The 19,079-nt window shown below is 27.5% G+C and overlaps 1 protein-coding gene across 1 annotated transcript; it reads left to right on the forward strand.

Moving 5' to 3' along the window:
- The first annotated feature begins 14,020 nt into the window (after positions 1 to 14,020).
- LOC111280174 (uncharacterized) lies at positions 14,021 to 16,082 on the forward strand. The gene is made up of 2 exons (XM_022867360.2): positions 14,021 to 14,275; positions 15,794 to 16,082. Exons 1-2 carry the CDS (start codon positions 14,147 to 14,149, stop codon positions 15,893 to 15,895), a joined length of 231 nt encoding a protein of 76 aa, XP_022723095.1. The 5' UTR covers positions 14,021 to 14,146; the 3' UTR covers positions 15,896 to 16,082.
- The last annotated feature ends 2,997 nt before the right edge of the window (positions 16,083 to 19,079 follow it).

The following is a 19,079-nucleotide window of genomic DNA, read 5'->3' on the forward strand; positions in this document are numbered from 1 at the left end:
CTCTAAATGCAATGTATGTAATGCAATCAAAATTATTCATTGTAGTTAAAAGGTTCTCGAAATCTCTCGCTTTTTGTTTCTTTTATCAGAATTTTCAACAATTGCCATATGACCAATCTATTTTAACATCTGACCATTGTATTCTTCCTTAACAATACTTTTTTTTTTCAAAAGTCTGCAACATCAATGTCTTGTCATATTTTTCTCATCCTTTTTCATTTGCCTTTGTCATCTTCTAAAAAAATAATGCCGAGATCTTTCGTGTTTATTTTTCTTTTCACCATTTTAAGTTCAAGAAAAATAAAATGCAATCACACATTTCTTTCATTCATTTGTACAATGAACAAAAATATCAGATAAGGATAAAGGAAAAGATAGGCGTTATTTTCAAAGAAAAGCTAGCATATTTCAGTAGACTGATAATAAGTGCATGGTAATAAAAATATGTGAGTTGAAACACAGGTACCTAAGTGATGACTACAAGATAATCATGAACAAAACATTCTCAAATTCTCTTTCTAAAACTAAATCAGTTGACTTTTTTTATTCTTTAAAGTTTGCCAAACTACACTTACCCCCTGTATTGTAAGGTCATCTCTCGATAATGCTTCTCTTGCACATCCAAGCCACATTTTCAAGCTTTCAACTTAGATAAGTCATCATTTTTTATTTTTTTGACTTTTTTTCTTCTTTTTTTTAAGCAAAATATTTCTTTACAGCATCTGAGTTTATCAAAGTAGGTAAATCACTTCCATCCATTTCTATCAAAATCAATGCCCCACCAGAAAGGGCTTTTTCACCACGTACGAGCCCTCCTAATTTGGTGTCCATTTTTTTCGATTCTCATGCTGATTTGGAAGGATTATTTTTAACACTAAGTCTCCTTCCCTAAAACGAGGATGAATTTTCTTATCATGTGCTCTCATCATCTTCTTTTGATATAATTGACCATGATAAAGTGCTGACAGTCTTTTCTCTTCAATGAGGTTCAACTACTCGTAAGGATTTTGAACTCATTCTGCTTCTTCTAACTCTACCTCTATCAGGACTCTCAGTAAGAAAATTTTCACTTCGATCGGTAGCATAGCTTCCATTCCATATACCAAAGAGAATGAGGTGGCCCCAGTAGATGTTCGGACTGATATTCTATAAGCATGTAAAGCAAAAGGTAACTTCTCATGACAATTTTTACAAGTATCAATCATTTTCTCCATGATTCTTTTGATATTCTTGTTCGCAGCCTCCACTGGCCCATTCATTTTTGGACGATACGGTGTTGAATTACGATGACAAATCTTGAATTGAGTGCACACTTCATTCATCATTTTACTGTTCAAGTTTTTGGTATTATCAAAAATAATTATCTCTAAAAGCCCATATCTGTATATTATCTCTTTTTTTATGAACTTGCATATCACAGATCGGGTCACACTAGCATATGATGTAGTTTCTACCCACTTTGTAAAGTAATCAATCATCACAAAGATGAATATATGCCCATTTGAAGCTTTTGGATTGATAGAACCAATAACATCCATGCCTTACATAGAGAATGACCACAGAGAAGCCAAAAGATGTAATGTTGATGGAAGAACGTGGATCTTTTCAGTATAGATCTAACACTTATAGCATCTTTTAGCATAATCAATAGAATCACTCTTTATTGTCAACCAATAATAATCGACCCTCATAATTTGTCTAGCCATCATATAACCATTCGTATGTGCCTCATAAATCGCATCATGCCTTTTTTAATAATCTTCTTTACTTCAGCTGCATTCACACACCTTAAGAACACTTGATCTCGACTCCTTGTATAAAAGATATCTCTATCCAAGAAGAAACTCATAGCCAACCTTATGATAGTTTTTTTATCCTTTTTTGTTACATGTTCTGGGTATTGTTGACTTTTGATGTATTGCATAAAGTCATGATACCATGGGTTCCTATCGACTTCTTCTTCGACACTTATGCAATGTGCTGGTTAATCCTTCACATCTAGCTTTATGGATCTCAGTATTTGTATCTATTTTGATCATTACAGCTAAAGTAGCCATTGCATTAGCAATTTAGTTTTTCTATCTAGGCAAACGCTCAAACTAAACTTCTTTGAATTGTTTGACTAACTAAAAGATGTATTTATGGCACCGAATCAATTTAGAATCTCTTGTATCCTATTCTCCTCGCAACTGATAGATGGCTAAAGCTGAATCTCCAAACACATCCAACACTTTGATATTCTTTTCAATCGCCGCTTGTAGACTCATAACACAAGCCTCATATTTAGCGACATTGTTTGTGCAATTAAAATTCAACCTGATTGTGATGGGATAATAATGTTCATCGAAAGATATTAAAATTAACCCAATACCATAACCCAAAGCGTTGGCAACTCCATCAAAATACATCCTCCAAGACCTCCAAATAGATTCATTTTCTTTAATGGCCATTACATCTTCATCAGGAAAATCAAATTTCATTGGCTCATAATTCTCAACAGCACGGTCAACAAAAACTCGACCATTGCACTCCCTTTTATAACCTTTTGAGTCACATAAATAATATCATATTCTGAAAGCATAACTTGCCACCGTGTTATTCTTTCTGTCAATGTTATTGAAATTTAAATATTCTCATTAACATTTGGAGTCCCTTGTTGGTTGGTATCAAAGTGTAACACCCTTTCATTGATTAACCCTTACACTTACGGTTCAAAACAGTACAATTCTCAATGGAATGACCTAGATTGTCATAATGATAATCACAATGCGCATTGGGGTCATACCATTTAAGAAATGGAGGTTTCAAGAGTTCAATAATAACAGGAACAAGTAAATGTTTCTTAACAAGTTAAGGGTACAAATCTATGTATATCATGAGAATGGGGTCAAAAATGAATTTTTCATGGATTTTTTTTTAAGCACTCGGACCACTATTAGGACTAGGTTTTCATTCTGGTCTTATGGGTGCAGCAGAACGGTTGTAGGTGGGTGTTCAAAAGGATAGTTAAAAATGAGGTGGATAAGCTAGTTGTAGTGGCTGGTATGATTGATATGGATGAGGGATTGATGTAACATTATTTACGAGATTATTTACGAGAGGGTAATAAGTTTGGTAGACTGATGCAGGGTACGACATAAAACCTCTAAACTGTTACCCCACATAGTTTACTGCTTGGGCTTCATTCTCTTTTTTTTAGGAGCTCCATATTTTTTTGCTCCACTTGTCTCTCTTGTATCGAGCTTACCATTCTTTATGGTATTTTTAATAATCTCACTCGATATCACCATATCTGTAAAATTTTTAGTTACATTACCTATCAGCCTTTCAGAGTATTCACAAATAAGACAGTTATCTCTTTTTTGGTTAGAAGAAGTTGGACTTATGCAGCCATATCTTTCCATCTTTATGCATATTCCTTGAAGCTCTCAGTTGTTTTCTTTTCATATCTTGTAAAGATACATGATCTAAAGCTAGATCCCTGACATGCTGATATTGTGTAAGGAATATCCTTGTAAGCTCTTACCATGAATGAATACGAATCTTATCTAATTGAACATACCATCTAGTTGTAAAACCCGTAAGGTTATCTTAAAATATGTCCATTAACAACTTTTCATCATGAGTATGTGCTGTCATCTTTCGATTCTTTCTCATTCAGTAGTTCTAGGTGCTTTTTTCTCTCTTTTGCAACTATAGTCTTTAACCTTTCTTTTTCTTTCTGACATTTTTTCAATCTTGCTAAAGCCATATTATACAACCTTTTCTAATTCTAGCATTCTTAAGAGATTTCGGTGGCCTCTTCTTGCTTTTCTTAAGCTTTACCTTTCCATTAGTTCATTTCTTCTCGTAGTTCATCCACTTCGCTGTCGACTAAGGTAAGACTTAATGACCTTTTCAGTCTTGAATTGGACTCGTAACCTCTTGTTTTCCTAGTGCAGATCTTTTAAATCATTATTGACTACATTTCATTCTTTTATAGCTTTTTTCAATTTGCTCTCTTATATCTCTGCTTCATATTTTAATTGTCTTATTTTCTCATGAAGTCTTAAATTTTCTCTTCTTATTTCTTCTTTTTTAACTTTCAATTCTTTCTTCACAAGCTCAATTTCTAATAATTATACTTATTCTGAGAGATTAACTGATCGATATGAGCTATCATCAGGAGAGAGCTTTATATCTCTGAGCCGTCTTACTTTTCAGATTTGATAATCAAGGGTGACTTTGTCGATGAGAGATCCTAATCTCATCCTTCGTGTTTTTTTCCATTCTTGAATTAGTTGCTCTGCGATTTTCGATGGATTTGGTTCCCTGTAAATGAATTTTACTTGGGCTAGGCCATGAGTGACAGGAGCAAACTCTTTGCATCGAATTGCCTGAGCACCATTAACGGAGCATAACTTACAACACCTCATAGTCCTAATAATGGCATCCATGGCTTGTTTCCTTCATGATACAATAAGGGCACCCGAGGCATCTAAGGTGCCATCCATTTGATTTCATCCCCACTAAGCTTCCATAGGAAAAAGGCCCACTTTTCCTTAGTCTTCAATGTCAGCCATTGGCTTTTACAGAATTCTTCGATCGGTGCCTTATTTCAAAGATATGGTTTCAAAAATATGCTTGTCCCACATTTGAAATGACTTCTAACCCACACATATAATAGCAGTGCACATCTTATGAACTGTCTCTTTTTATTTTATCGATAAAAATTCAATGATCAGATAGTTTTTGGTAAGACTACTGGCACGGGATTAATTTTTTGAGTTTCAATTTACTCAAAAACATTTACCACAGTTATCTCAATGTAACTCAAAGTCTTTGAAAAGAGCACAATGCCATATAATCATAGAGCAAACACAGCCATGCCTTGGTCATCATTTGAATGTTCTTGAATAAAGTTTTAGAGAAAATCTCAACGAATGCCGAGATGCTCACCTTTAGGCTTCGCGAAAGAATCAATGGTTTCTACTTTAACCCTCATAAGCTTAACCAACTTTTTGTGATAACCTGATTTTGGTTTTCGAGTAAATACTTTATCTAAACACTATAGTTCTATTCCGAGCAAAATCGAATATTCTTCAATAGTTGGCACCAAATCTTCTTGATTAAAAGTGAAACATCTATAGGATGGATCCCAAAACTGTATAGCTACTTGATCAACTGTTCATCGATCACTACGAAATGAGGGATACAATTTGTCTGTACTTTTTGTAAAAGCTTTTTTTTTTTCTTCACTTAACGAACCCCAGATAGCGATTAAATCTTCAAAATCATTCTATGTGAGATCCAAATGCATTTTTTCAAGTAACTCTGACACATAACCGGTAGGAAGGTAATCTTCACTCTTTTGTTGGGCTTCTTTTGACCAAACATGTACTTCATTATACGGCTCACATAGGGCACTGACTGAAAATGAGCAAATCTGTAGTTCTATGAGATCCATGAAGACTTTTTAGGAGAAAGTTGTCCTAGAGCAAATATCTCGATGTCGAACTGTATGATATGATTTATGTAAAAAAAAATAAAACTAAGTTAGTGTGATGATGTGATTTGAAATTGAAAAGCCTTTTTTTTTTCTTTTTTGTGATCTTTTATTGTTTGTTTTGTTTTTGTTTTTGTTGTTTTTTTTTTTTACACACAACTTTTATTCATAAATACTTTGGTAATTTCTAAAAAAGGTAGGTGAAACTCTACCTAAGGTTGGCTTCTTACGGTTTATTATATGCTTGGTTCGGGTTGATACACATCTAAAGGTCCCCAAATTATTTTTTACTGTCGTCTGTGTAGGGCTAGTAAGGTACCCAAATCCTCACCCATTACAGGCTACAAATGAAAAAGATCCAATTTGAGTGAAAATATTTCGCTTGTCATTGTAGAGGTTATCACCTCACGAGGGCATAGGTACTCTACTTCCTCCTATAAGAGATGGAGCCTAGGTATAAAGCTCATACATAAAATACATCATGTCATTGTGTGTACAAATATTCCTAATTTATTGAGAGCAATATACAGAAAAATAAAACATAAGAGGCATAGTAAAAGAAACGTGTGTGAATTTTTCTTTTTGATTTATTTTTATTTTTTTTACCTTTTTATTAAAAGTGAAAAATTAAAAAAAAAAAAACTAAGAGATCAATTTGGACTATTTAAATCAAAATTTAAGGATAACACGTAATTAATTTTGGCTTGACTCTCAAAAATAAATGCGTCTCTGTGGAGTTGCCAAGCTGTCGTAACGATTTTTTGTTTTTTGTTTGTTTTTTATTTTCTTTCTTTTTATTTTTTTATATTTTATTTAAGTTTTTTATTATTGTATTTAATAATAATATTAGTATCTTATTAATATATATATATATTATTTAATAAAAAATTAAATTTGATCAAGGTCAGACAAATTTGATGTCCATAATAATATAATATTTATATAGACAATTAATTAATGAATAATCTTTTCATAAGTTGAACCTTAAAGAAAAGGACAAGGCAAACATTGTAGCTAGGAAGAAATGAGTATTGATGCAATCAAGAAGGTAGATGCTTCTTCAAATCTCGAATTTTCCAATGGCATTATTAGATTTTTAGAACCCTTTGGTTTTAAGTTTAAGCTTTTGAAATGATTTTTTCTTTTTATCAAAAAGGTCACAGTTTGAATAGAACACAAGAAAAAGAATGTTCATATTAAAATTTAAATATCAGATCTACTGAATGTTATCTTTTTAAAATAATTTTCATGATAACTTTACATATTGTTTTTATTTAAGATATTGACAGCGTAATTAAATAATTAACAATATTTATCAACCTTTAAATAACTAATGATATTCAATAACTTCTAAACAAGGAAATTATTAGGTCAAAAATCCCTAATTAATGAATATTTCAACAAACAGAAATATAATCAAATTATAAATTATCCACGTAAAATACAATAATTTGATGTGCTTTAATCCAACCTAACATAGCATACATCCACTGATAAAAAAAAAATTTAATAATTATAAAGAATTATTAATATACAATTAAATTAATCTTAAATCAAATATTTATGGTATTTATATAAACTTTCTTATTCCCATTCAGTACATTCAAATATACACTCATATAAACCATTTCAATATCATTTATTTTTATAAGATGTTTGTTTCGTAAAATCTTGTAACTATCTTACATGTATGAATGTGGTCAATTTTAACAAACCTTAGTTCCAAGTGATTCAAATCCAATATTTTCTTCAATATAGCATCGGAGATTAAATAATATAAGTTGAATCAAAATTATAGGAAAAACTGGTTCAAACTACTTGGTATACATACCCTTAATTAACTAACGATGAGATACCTAAAAAATCTTGAACTAAAAGTTAAACTCACACGCAAGTATAAATCAAATCAATGCAATGTATATCGTCTCCTTCTTTGAATGAAAGGACAAATACGACTTGACGGCCACTTGGCCAATTTACGGACTTTTTGCGGGCATGGGGACCGAAACAGGCAATGTTTGGTGTCCTATTTCTTCGCCATTGTGGCAATGACTGTTTCCTCTCCTTCGTGTCTTACTTTTTTTAGAGTTTAAATGATACATTAATATTTATAAATTATTTAAATTTAATTTAAATAAAATTTAAATTAAGTTTGATTATTATATAATTGAGCTTAAACTTAAATAATTTAACTTATCAATTAAGTTAAATATTTTTATATTTAACTCAAATAATTTATTGATTTAATCAAATTTTTATATTTTTAATATATTTTATTAATATATTTTAATTAATAAATATATTAAACTCGAGTTCAAACTTGAACACAAATAATCAAATTTTTATTAATATAAGAATTAAGTTTATTTTTACATGTTAATCGAATGAACTTGAATAATTCAATTTTTATCTCGAGTGAAACTTGAGCTAAAAAAAATAAAATTCGATTAAATTTAAGTTGAGCTTGAGCTTGAACTTAAACTTAATATTGTATTGATTTAAATTCAATTGAGTGAATTTGAATAATTTAATTTTTATCTCGAGTTGAGCTTGAACTTAAGATAAAAAAAATTTTTTTGATCAAGTTCGAATTGAATTTGAGCTTGAACTTAAACTTAATATTGTATTGATTTAAATTCAATTGAGTGAATTTGAATAATTTAATTTTTATCTCGAGTTGAGCTTAAACTTGAGCTAAAAAAAAATTTTTTTGATCAAGTTCGAATTGAGTTTGAGCTTGAACTTAAATTTAATATTGTATTGGTTCAAATTCAATCGATTATATTTGAGTTCAAATCCGTTCCTAAAATCTTAAACGATAACACTATTGGGAAACAATATTGCATTGGTTGCTCTTGGATGAACGCAATTTTAGTGTTAATTTTACTTATATTGAATAAAAAATTTAATTTTTTTAATCAAATGTAAATGGGATGGATATTATATTATGGAGAGAAAAATGAAAATGAAATGAGTATAATTTTAAATTTTTTATTAGATACAGAGACATAGACGGATAATATATAACATGTATATATATTTAGTAAATAAATTTTTTATTAAAATAATATAAATTATTATTTTAAATTCATTAAAACTAATATATTTTTATTTAAATATATATAAATATATTTATAAAAAATTACACAAGTAAATAAGATAAAAATAAAAAAAATAAATTTTTATTTTTATTTTTATTTTTTTAAAATTTATGAATATAAAAATTATTCATACCTATTAAATATCTTATGAATATGAGTATGTAAATAGATATAATATAAAAATTTAAAAAATAAAATAAAAAATATTCGACCAATCCCATACCTTATCTATTTATACCCTTGCTCGTTGTATCCCCTTTTAGAGACTATAATACTTCCTTCAAATATTATGGGACGCATTTTTCAAGTACTTTATTATAAATTATCATATAAAAATAGTGGTTCCTATATACGAAATAAAAGGGAGCATTAGTTGGTCTGGCTAAATTAGGTTCGATTGATACCTTTAAATGTGAAGCTCACATCTGAGTTGATTTGCTAAAATCTGCTCATTTGAATTTTTTTTTTTACATTTAAAATATCAATATATTACTATTTATATTTTAAAATATATTTTAAAATAATATTTCTAGCTAAATTTATCTAAAAAATCCCATCTAAAACCCAATTCAAGTCAAATTAAGCTTACTCATTTGATGAGTTATTCAGTTTATGAACAAGTCTGAGATAAAATGTCACAACTAATTTAAACAGAAGGGAATTTTATCACCATATTTAGTGGAATTATTAATTTGATCTTTTAAGTTTTTGTTTGAATTTCATCGTATTTTTAATATAATATAATTAAATTTATTGTATTTTTAATTAAATTTAAATATTAATTTTAACGAAATTAAATTAATATTAAAGTTTTATTAAATTTTTTTTATCATAATTATAATAATTTTTTTAAAATTATAATTATAATAATTTATATTATTATTTTTAATCTCATGCTAATTAAATGCACCGCCTAGAACCTAAGATTCATAATAAAGTAATAAAGATTGAGGCAAGATCCAGGTGAGTGGTTTTGAAGACTTGAAAGTCCAGTGTGCAATGGGACTGACAAATTTCAAAACCAAGTCTTTTTCTATTTTTCAAACCAAAAGTGACATAATTGAAATGAAATCATTTGCATGACGATTACTGGTCCTGCAAATTGCAGTGTCACGTGTTTTAGTCTCCCAAGCTTTTTTCCGTCAAAGTACAACAACTTAAAACACATGTTTTGTCCAAAGATTGCTGAGCCCAAATTAGTAATTATAACATTTATGGGCGGTAATGATTGTGAACTTGCTTAATTACAGGCCCATTCCATTTCACTAAGGCGATTGTCAAGCATTAAAATGATGGAAAAAAAATGAATAATTTTTTAATTATAGTAGAATATTTAATATGATATTTAAATTTTAAAAATTTTTAATGTAATTTTAAAATTATTAATTTATTAATTAATTTAATTTTTAATTTTAATTTGATTAATTTTAAATAATAACATGCTATAAATAAATAATTTTTTAAATATCATACTAGTTAATAAATTGATAATTTATATATCACATTAAAATTTTAAAAGTTTAAATATTACATTAAATATTTTATTATAATTTAAGAATCATTTGTAACATTATCTTAAAAAAAATAAAAGTAAAAAATAAAAAACAAGATAAAAATTAATTTACAATATTTAATGTGATATTTAAATTTTAAAATATTTTAATATAATACTTAAATTATGAATTTATTAATTAATATAATACTTAACTCTAATACGGTTAACTTCAAATAATAATATGTTATATACAAATAATTCTCTAAATATTTTAATTAATAAAATTTATAGTTTAAATATCACATTAAAAAAATTTTAAATTTAAATATCATATTAAATATTTTATTATAGTTTAAGAATTATTTGTAACATTATCCTTAAAAAAAAGCAACAATAGTGAAAAATAAGCAACAAGATAAAAATTAATTTTATAATATTTATTAAAAAAATTTAACATTATGTTTAGGAGGAATGAAGTAAAATCAATGAAAAAAAAAGGTGAGAAAAGAAAAAAAGGAAAGAAAAAGAAGAAAATTTTTTTTATTGTGTTTGATAAGAAAGATAGGAAGAAAATAGAGGAAAAAAATGTTTTAGGTAAAATTATTAATTTAAGTGGAATAAGCGTTTTCTCTTACATTTGGAAGCATTGAATTTTGAGGGAGGGAGAAAAGGAACAAATACACTCATTTTCATTTCATCTTTTTATTTTTCTTATATCAAATGAAGGAAATGATGAAAAGAAAGTAAATTTCCCTTTGACCTTCTTCTTCTCTTACCAAACACGGTGTTGGACCCTATTTGATTGATTTTTTTTTCTTTGTTTCTCAATAGAAAGTAAAAAAATAAAAACAAAAAAAAAATCAAAATTATTTTGTTGCATTTTTAAACTTCATAAATTGGATTAAAAGATTGTTATGTATTATTTTATTTATTATATTAATATTTTAATTTGTTAAACATATCCTAATGAGATCGTGGGTAGATTTTAAAAATTTCACTTGCATGACATAAATTTTCTTATAATGATTTTATATAAAATTTGACTTATACACACTCATTTTTTAATGAAATAAATAAAAATTTTGATTATTTACATAAAAATTAATAGAATAAAAAATTATTATTATTTTAAAATATAGAAGAGGGAAAAAATGGATAATTATAGTGCACGTTTTTAAAATGAAGAAAAAGTGTATAAAGTCGATTTTAAAATATAAATTCTTCCTATAATTTTAAGGCAAATTAAATTAAAATTATAGCATTATTAATACATATATATTTTTTATTTTATTAATTATTTTTGGTAAATTAATAATTTTATTATTTTTTTTAATTTAACTATAACCAATTCCATCGCGTTTAAATAGAAGTAAGATTCGTAATAAATTAATAAAAGTTGAGGCAAGATCCAGGTGAGTGGGTTTGAAGGCTTGAACGTCCACTGTGCAATAAGAATTAACGTTATTTGTTCTGATAAATGTCAAAACTAGGGATGGCATCGGGTCGGGTTTGAGGCGGATTTTGTTCGCCCTGAACCCGATCCGACCTGAAATTTTTTTATTTTTTTATACCGATTTCGACCCGAATCCGATATTATATAATTCGTATCTGATCCGATCCGACCTGAAATTAATAAAAATATTATTTTTTAAATATAAATATTTAAAAATATTATTATATAAATATATATATATAAATAAATAATTAAAAAATTAATTAAAAAATAATTTTTTAAATAATATCGGGTTGAATAGGGTCGGATATGCCTAAAACCCGACCCCGATTATTTCCTAACATTATTCGATCCGATCCAAAACCCGAAATTAAAAAAAAAAATTTGACCTCATAAAATCGGGTCGAATCGAAATCCGTCGAGATCGGATTGAATTCTCATCCTAGTCAAAACCAAGTCTTTTTTCTAATTTTCAACCCAAAAGTGACAAAAATGAAATGAAATCATTTGCATGACGATTATTGGTTCTCTGCAAATTGCAGTGTCACGTGTTTTAGTCTCGCAAACTGTTTCCGTCAAAGTACAACAACTTAAAACGCATGTTTGTCCAAAGATTGCTGAGCCCAAATTAGTAATTATAACATTTATGGGCGATAATGATTGTGAACTTGTTTAATTACAGGCCCATTCCATTTCACAAAGGCCATTTAAATGATGAAAAAAAAAATAATTTTTAAATTATAGTAGAATATTTAATATAACATTTAAATTTTAAAATTTTTTAATATAATATTTAAATTATGAATTTATGAATTAATTAATTTTTTTAATTTTAATTTGATTAATTTTAATCAATAATATGCAATAGATAAATAATTCTTTAAATATTATATTAGTTAACAATTTATAATTTATATCACATTAAAATTTTTAAAAATTCAAATATCACATTAAATATTTTATTATAATTTAAGAATCATTCGTAATATTAACTTTAAAAGAAAAACAACAAAAGTAAAAAAATAAAAAACAAGATAAAAATTAATTTATAATATTTAATGTAATATTTAAATTTTAAAAATTTTTAATATAATATTTAAATTATGAATTTATTAATTAATATAATACTTAACTTTGATATGGTTAATTTCAAATAATAATATATGATAGACAAATAATTCTCCAAATATTTTAATTAACAAGTTTATAGTTTAAATATCACATTAAAAAATTTTAAAATTTAAATATCATATTAAATATTTTATTATAGTTTAAGAATTATTTGTGATATTATCCTTAAAAAAATCAACAATAGTGAAAAATAAGCAACAAGATAAAAATTAATTTTATAATATTCATTAATGCCAAATTAAAAAAAAAAAACATTTACATTATGTTTAGGAGGAATGAAGTAAAATGAATGAAAAAAAGGGTGAGAAAAGAAAAAAAAAAAAAAAGGAAAGAAAAGGAAGAAAATTTATTTTTTTATTGTGTTTGATAAGAAAGATAGAAAGAAAATAGAGGAAAAAAATGTTTTAGGTAAAATTATAAATAAAATTATTAAGTTAAGTGGAATAAGCGTTTTCTCTTACATTTGGAAGCGTTGAATTTTGAGGGAAGGGAAAAAAGGAACAAGCACACTCATTTTCATTTATCTTTTTATTTTTCTTATATCAAATGAAGGAAACGATGAAAAGAAAGTAAATTTCCCTTTGACCTTCTTCTTCTCTTACCAAACACGGTGTTGGACCCTATTTGATTGATTTTTTTTTCTTTGTTTCTCAATAGAAAGTAAAAAAAATAAAAACAAAAAAAAATCAAAAATATTTTGTTGCATTTTTAAACTTCATAAATTGGATTAAAAGATTGTTATGTATTATTTTATTTATTATATTAATATTTTAATTTGTTAAACATATCCTAATGAGATCGTGGGTAGATTTTAAAAATTTCACTTGCATGACATAAATTTTCTTATAATGATTTTATATAAAATTTGACTTATACACACTCACTTTTTAATGAAATAAATAAAAATTTTGATTATTTACATAAAAATTAATAGAATAGAAAATTATTATTATTTTAAAATATAGAAGAGGGAAAAAATGGATAATTATAGTGCAGGTTTTTAAAATGAAGAAAAAGTGTATAAAGTCGATTTTAAAATATAAATTCTTCCTATAATTTTAAGGCAAATTAAATTAAAATTATAGCATTATTAATACATATTTATTTTTTATTTTATTAATTATTTTTGGTAAATTCTTCAAGTAAATTGACCACGGTTAGTTTTAATTTTAAATTTTAATATTAATATAGATATTTTCTAAAAAAATATTAGTATAGATATAATAAATTTGGGCAAAATTCATTTTGTGGGCCATATTTGTATATTTGGGCCATCATTTTTGGAGCCCTCAGCCCATTAATATCTTTCTTACTGGAACGGACCCATTATAGTATATGACATATCCAAGTTTTCCGCCTCACAATTCATTTGTTTGCACTCCCTTGAAATCGCCAAGAAGGGTTTTGCAGAAGTTCAGTAGAAATTTTCTTCCAAATTCCCATCAAATTTTCTGAGGAAAAAAAAAAGAAAAAGAAGGAAAATGTCTTCTCTAGGCACTTCAAAGGGTGTTCTTGAAATTGTCAAATTTGGTCTCTATGTTGGAATTCCTATCGTTCTTATGCACGCTTTCGCCAACAACACCAAGAATCTCCAGAAATTTATGGGAAATGTAAACTCTCTTCTATCTCTTCTCTTCATTATATATAAATAATAAAGAATTATTGTTGCTTTTTTTTATTATTTTTAGTTCGAGGGATTTGCTTGATTTGCTGAATTTTGTGAGTAACTGAGATATTTTGATCTGGGTTAGGCTTGAAATTCTGTTCAAGTTTCATACTTGTTTGATTTTCCTCAAATTTGGGTTTTTTTTTTCTTGTTTGTTTGGAGGAATTTAATATTTTCTTTTCCTGTTTTGTTTGGAGTTGTATTTAAAGCTCAGATAATTTTGTTGCTGTTGAATATGATGTGTTGTTAAATGTTGCAACTCTTTTTGATGGGTAGTTTGGTTATTGGCCTTCGGTTGTTGGAGGGATCGGTGGTCTTTATATTTATGTTAACTTTCTGGATTCTGGCATAGGTGTTTGGATAAAAGCAATGTTTTGGTTTGTTGGTTGAGATAGTAAATGGAAATCTGTAATGGTTCCTCTCCTAGCCCCCCTTAACATGTTGAAAATGTATCAAGTGGAATTTGAAATTAAACGCATACTTTTGGGGCCATGTTATGTAAAGTTCATGGATAAAAATTCATCTTGTACTTGTATAAAAGTGAAATGATCGCTGACATGTAGCTAACGCTAGCTACACAGCGGGAAAAGGCTCATGTTGTTTTGTTGTGTTGTTGAAATCTTTAACTTGAAGCTATACCTGTCACGGAGTCCCAAAACGTTGTTTAGTTCAAGCCTGTGCTATTTATTAGAACTTTATGACGGTGGACTAATGGAACCTTAACGATTAGTCGGCAAGCCGCTACGTATAGCTTCAAAGATTTTGCTCTTTCCCATGGAGTTGGAGGTTCATAATATTATCTACCTGGCATTGAAAACTATCTTTCGAATAAGGATTGTCAACAGTTTGATTTTCTGGTCTAAGAAATTTGTTTGGCTTTTAGCTTTCAGTTTATGGAGCTAGAATAAGAATATGAAATGAAAATTATCTTATGCTCCATTATTGTCACTAAAATTTCTTACCAGGCTTTTGGTTCAAAATTTCACGTCATCCTCAATGGTTGAAGAATCTTGTTTGTACAAGATGCCTTTCCATTTTTTCTGCATGTAGCTTCTTCTGGTTGATGTTAAAAAATATGCATGGATTTTCTTAACCATTTTTTTTTAATTACAATAAAATCTCGTTTGTTGTTTGATGATTGGATAGACAACTTGTTAAGGTCTTATAGAGAGAGTGTGGCGATAAATGGGAATACTGTAAATCCACATTGCCTGCAGATCGGAATGTCTAAAATAGTGATTTGCTGCAATAGTTTTTTCTCTAATTTTACTTCTAACCAGAATCATATTGATGCTTTATAAAGATTACTTGTGTATCTACCTACTTCAGAATATAGTTCTTGAATCGGGGCTCATTCGCTTGTCAAGGATTGGATGTGTTACCTTTGATCTATACCCTTTCTTTGGCACTAGATGATTTCTTATTGGAGTCTAAATCATTTTTGTTTTCCTTTGATGTGAAGCGTTCCTATGTCGTGTATCCTCCAGAGGGACCAAGACCTCCATCACCAGAGGAATTAAGGGAGATGGCTCGGGAGCTAGCTAGGAAGAAAAATAATCATTGATGCTGTTAAGACTGTAAGTCATCTATGTAGCCTTTTCAGTTATACCTATTACTATTCCAATAAACCAGCATTGCTAACATGCTATAACAACTATTGTGCTTTTTATCTGGAAAAGAAACACTATGTCTGGTTCATATAACATTAATGTTCGTAATTTAAAAGACCAATTTATTGCTTTGCTTGCTCATCTTGGAAATTCAGTCTTTTAATGGTAAAATGTTTGTTAAATATTTGATAGAGCAGTTTCCCATTTCTTTATTTCCTTTACTGAACTCCATTTACAACTTAACCGTGGAAATACCTTGTCAAATCTTTCTTATTGTACGCTTGATTGAATTGGGTGCCCTCCTATTTATGCGATGTACACTTGTTATGCCCTATTTTCAAGGCAATGGCAATGGCAAAGTCGCATGATAGACGGACTTTCTGGTTTTGGTAACGAACTTGGAAGATAGTAGTTAACTTTATGCCCAGCCTAATGTTTATGTCTTACTATGGTGTAATGAATCCCTGTTATATATGCAATGCTCTTAGGTTTTTGGTAGAGAGGACGGAAAGGGGTAAGTATGAAAAATTTGTTATTTACGATCTTTAATCATTAAATTAACAAGTTTTCGATTTTCACTTCTTTCCGTCGTCTCCACTAAGCAGAGCTTAAAAGGGGGGTAGTCTATATTTGAAAATATCGATGTTGAAGCGAAAGGGAAGGTTCAAAAGCCTTTCAATTAATGTTTTGAATTAGGGTTGATAAATATTTAGCTCTGTGATGAAAAAAAGATAAATTTTATAAATTGAATTAGTTCTGTTTTTAGATTTTCAAAATATAACAATTTTATTTTTTAAAAACTATTCTTTAGTTAAATTTATAAATAACTTAACATTTTATTTTATGAAAAATAACAAATTAATATAAAAATAATAAAAATATAATTTTCAATGCGGCTCGAATAATTTCAATTCCATCCTTCTAAACTAGAAATTGAATTGAAATATATAACAAAATCTGAAACCAAATCAAACCAACATCACAGTTTAAATTGGTTTTTGATTTTTTGCTGAATCCTACTGTTAATCGTGACAGATAAGTGACTATTTTTGTGGCCTTACAAATTAGTATATTCCAAGGCTTCAAGTCTTAATCTAACAATCAAATTGATCCGAGGCCCGCTCCTACAATAATTGAGTTTTTTTTGTCAAACTAAGGAATTTCTAAATCGTAATTCTCTAGTTAAGTACTTAAAAACTTTATTTCACAACTAAGGTGCTTTTTACTCAATTAACTTCACATCAGGTTTTTTTTTTCCTTTTTTTCACGTCAGAACCTCTTTTCTTCTGTCCAATGCTCTCTCTAACTCTCTCCCGTGCGGTCTATTAGCTATTTTTCTAAAAATTTTCAAATCATTTCCAAAATATGACGTATGCTCAGAAAATAAGACAATAACAAAGAGAAGTCAATATTTTTGCATTTCACTTGAAATTTCTTTTTCGTGTAAATTTTACAGAACTTAAGATACTTGTTTACTTGAAAATTCAAGGCTCTATTTATCCTTATTCTTCTTGCCAATGGAACGTGGATTATTCAACGATAGATGACAGAAACGACAAGGGTTGAATGTTAAATGTCTAAGTTCAAATTCTCCTACGATCTTAAGTTGATAAGTAATATGTAAATTCAAAAAATACGAAAGTGAAAGTGTAATAAATTCATAAATTTTAATTGGATTGATGGTTTATATTAATTTAGAAGATGAAATAACTTTTTCTTACTTTAAACTTTTATTTTTAAAAAAAAAGTTGGATTACCTTATGGCAAGCCAAATTTAGCGTCGAGATCGTCTGGTACCGCCAACAATTTGGTTTGCTGTTGTTGCAGATAATGATCCAATGACAAAAAAGTTTTGTAATTGCATGTGCGCTATTAACAGTACTGTTTGAGATCCAGGGCCGGTCAGTCAAATTCGATTCGTTCTATTGATAAATCCTGTTAAACAATTTTTTTTTTTTTTGGAATCTAGCACTTCCTTCTTTTCTTAATTCAAACATTTTATTTATGATTTCCGATCCCCAGCTGCTGCCACTTTTCCCTTCTTAACTTCCCTTTCCAATGTGATTTCGTTTTTTAAGATTGCCGTCCTGTTGAAGTAAGAGGTGATGATGTGAAATAGAACGCTGATGTGGAGTTTTTTTATTTTTAATAAGTTTAAAAATATTAATTAAATTTAGAAATATTTTAGATTAGAAAAAAAATAAATAAATAAAAAACTCTACAATAATTGTGTGCCGTCCTTCCTACGTTTACAGCCTCTATCATACCAATTCAAAACACTCGTGGCCGCATTAATATTGAAATAAAATTTTAAATTTTATTTCAAATATAATTAAATCTTAAATTTTTTTATTACATGAAATTAAGGTTATAAATATTTATTTAATTTTAATTAGAATTTTAATTATATAAAAAAATTTTATTTAAAATTTTAATTGGATGATTTAATTCGTAAAAATATTTACTTATATTCATTTAGATGAATTAAATGACATATTAAAGAGAATATTATTTTAAAAATTTTATATAATTTTAAATTTTAATAAATATAATTAAAATAAAATAAAAAATTTGTATGCGATATAAAATTGAAATTTTATTTACATTTTGCAATAAAGTTAGAGAATTCATTTAAATATTAAGTCCTTTTTTAATCAAGGGTTCCGCATCATACAATTCATTATAAAATTTCATAGATTTAGATTTAAATATCTATATATAAAAACATATCATACTCACACATTCTTTCAATATGAAATTGAAGGTATCACAATTTTAGCACTTTTAAAACTCTAACGTGAGATTGGAAAATATTACAATTTTTTTACTTTTAAAGCTTGATATCTTTGTCAAGTTGAGTCTAATTATAGGATCAATATCACATCAAACATTAAAATTTTAGAGGTGACTCATCATCGTAAAATACTTAATAACTCTCGCGATCTCATTGTATAACACTTAATTTAATATTATTTGTGAAAATTCATATTCAATCTACGAAATATTATTTATTTTCATTTAAAAATCTCACGATTTTATCTCATAAAATACGTTTCATAAATTTAGATTTAGATTTATATATATTATATCATATCTATATATTTTTTTGATATGAAATTAAGAGTATTCCTCGTATTA

This window comes from Durio zibethinus, chromosome 27 (genome assembly GCF_047325235.1).
Source record: "Durio zibethinus cultivar Kanyao isolate XHJ-2024 chromosome 27, ASM4732523v1, whole genome shotgun sequence".
Classification (NCBI taxonomy): Eukaryota; Viridiplantae; Streptophyta; class Magnoliopsida; order Malvales; family Malvaceae; genus Durio; species Durio zibethinus.

What these genes read in the sequence shown, in the direction of transcription:
- LOC111280174 (XM_022867360.2), top strand. Translation starts at nt 14,147, where the DNA reads ATGTCTTCTCTAGGCACTTCAAAGGGTGTTCTTGAAATTGTCAAATTT. An exon ending in TCCAGAAATTTATGGGAAAT is followed by an intron (nt 14,276 to 15,793) that starts GTAAACTCTCTT and finishes TTTGATGTGAAG; the next exon opens with CGTTCCTATGTCGTGTATCC.